The 1,938-nt window shown below is 51.7% G+C and overlaps 2 protein-coding genes across 2 annotated transcripts in view; one reads left to right on the plus strand and one right to left on the minus strand.

Annotated features, from left to right (window-relative positions):
• SCN8A (sodium voltage-gated channel alpha subunit 8) overlaps positions 1–1,766 on the plus strand; it is a 53,969-nt gene extending 52,203 nt beyond the window's left edge. The window contains exon 21 of the mRNA XM_033520218.1: positions 220–1,766. Coding sequence (XP_033376109.1) covers positions 220–1,364 — 1,145 coding nt within the window. The 3' untranslated portion in view covers positions 1,365–1,766. The remainder of the gene's footprint in view (positions 1–219) is intronic.
• Positions 1,767–1,813: 47 nt separating this feature from the next.
• Positions 1,814–1,938, minus strand: part of LOC107215653 (chymotrypsin-like elastase family member 1) — a 1,965-nt gene continuing 1,840 nt past the window's right edge. Inside the window, exon 8 of the mRNA XM_015652002.2 lies at positions 1,814–1,822. Within this exon, the coding sequence (XP_015507488.1) occupies positions 1,814–1,822 (9 nt within the window). The remainder of the gene's footprint in view (positions 1,823–1,938) is intronic.

Below are 1,938 nucleotides of genomic sequence, written 5' to 3' on the forward strand. Positions count from 1 at the left end.
TTTTCCACAGCTCCAGCTGTTCCCTCAGCCTGGCCCTGGCCACAGGGAGCAGAGGTTGGAGCTGCTGCTCCACTTGAGGAGGATTTACCTTCCTGAAGGTGCCACCTCTGCTCCCAGACCCCCCCTGAGACCCCACCACGTGTCCCACCCGTCTCGGTGCCCAGAGGGAGCAGCAGCCCGTGCCTCCCCACCCTCACCCTGGTTTCCTCTGTCCTTCAGGGATGTTCCTGGCCGAGATCATCGAGAAGTACTTCGTGTCCCCCACCCTGTTCCGAGTCATCCGCCTGGCTCGCATCGGCCGCATCCTGCGCCTGATCAAGGGAGCCAAGGGGATCCGCACGCTGCTTTTTGCCTTAATGATGTCCCTGCCCGCCCTGTTCAACATCGGCCTCCTGCTCTTCCTGGTCATGTTCATCTTCTCCATCTTCGGCATGTCCAACTTCGCCTACGTCAAGCACGAGGCCGGCATCGACGACATGTTCAACTTCGAGACCTTCGGCAACAGCATGATCTGCTTGTTCCAGATCACCACGTCGGCGGGCTGGGACGGGCTCCTGCTGCCCATCCTCAACCGCCCGCCCGACTGCGACCTGGACAAGGAGCACCCGGGCAGCGGCTTCAAGGGGGACTGCGGGAACCCCTCGGTGGGGATCTTCTTCTTCGTCAGCTACATCATCATCTCCTTCCTCATCGTGGTCAACATGTACATCGCCATCATCCTGGAGAACTTCAGCGTGGCCACGGAGGAGAGCGCCGACCCGCTGAGCGAGGACGACTTCGAGACCTTCTACGAGATCTGGGAGAAGTTCGACCCCGACGCCACGCAGTTCATCGAGTACAGCAAGCTGGCGGATTTCGCCGACGCCCTGGAGCACCCGCTGCGCGTCCCCAAGCCCAACACCATCGAACTCATCGCCATGGACCTGCCGATGGTGAGCGGGGACAGGATCCACTGCTTGGACATCCTGTTTGCCTTCACCAAACGCGTGCTGGGGGACAGCGGGGAGCTGGACATCCTGAGGCAGCAGATGGAGGAGAGGTTCGTGGCTTCCAACCCTTCCAAAGTGTCTTATGAGCCCATCACCACCACGCTGCGGCGCAAGCAGGAGGAGGTGTCGGCCGTGGTGATCCAGAGGGCCTACAGGGCTCGTTTGGCGCGACGAGGATTCATCAGCCGGAGACCCGCCGCCTCCAAACTGGAAAACGGGGGAGCAAACCGGGAGAAAAAGGAAGGAACCCCGTCCACGGCGTCGCTGCCCTCCTACGACAGCGTCACCAAACCCGAGAAGGAGAAACAGCAGCGGGCGGAGGAAGGGAGGAGAGAAAAGGCAAAGAGACAAAAAGACAGGGAACACAAGTGTTGAGACACACACAAAAAAAAAATAAAAAAACCCACGTAAATACACACATACACACAGAGAGGAGGAGAAAAAAAAAATAGATTAAAAAAGAAAAAAAAAAATTTTAAAAAATAATTTAATTTAAAAAAAAAGAAAATAGTAGAATTGTATGAATTAAAGTATTTGCAAGCGAAAAAAAAGAAAACGACAAAAAAATTGTTTACAAACTTCTTGAAATATATCAATACAGAAGAGCTGTGGAGACACTTACCTGAAGATCTTATACCAAACATAGTCTGCTTACTGTGTGACAGCGTTGCATCTAAAAGCAGTGACCCACCACCTGTTTAAAGGACCCTGTAAACAAACATTTAAACACAAAAAAAAATAACAAAAAAAAAAAAGGAAAAAACACAAAAAAAAAAAGGATTTTCTATTGTTTGGGCAGGTGGATACTGCATGTTCCACATCAGTCAATGCAACTTAGGACAAACAAGCAAAATAAATCACACACAAACACACACAGAGAAACAAAACCTGCTGCTGGGATTTATGTATTTTCCAAAGCAGCCCCAAATGGATTTATTTAATTTTTTTG

The sequence above is a fragment of the Parus major genome, linkage group LGE22 (assembly GCF_001522545.3).
Source record: "Parus major isolate Abel linkage group LGE22, Parus_major1.1, whole genome shotgun sequence".
Classification (NCBI taxonomy): domain Eukaryota; kingdom Metazoa; phylum Chordata; class Aves; order Passeriformes; family Paridae; genus Parus; species Parus major.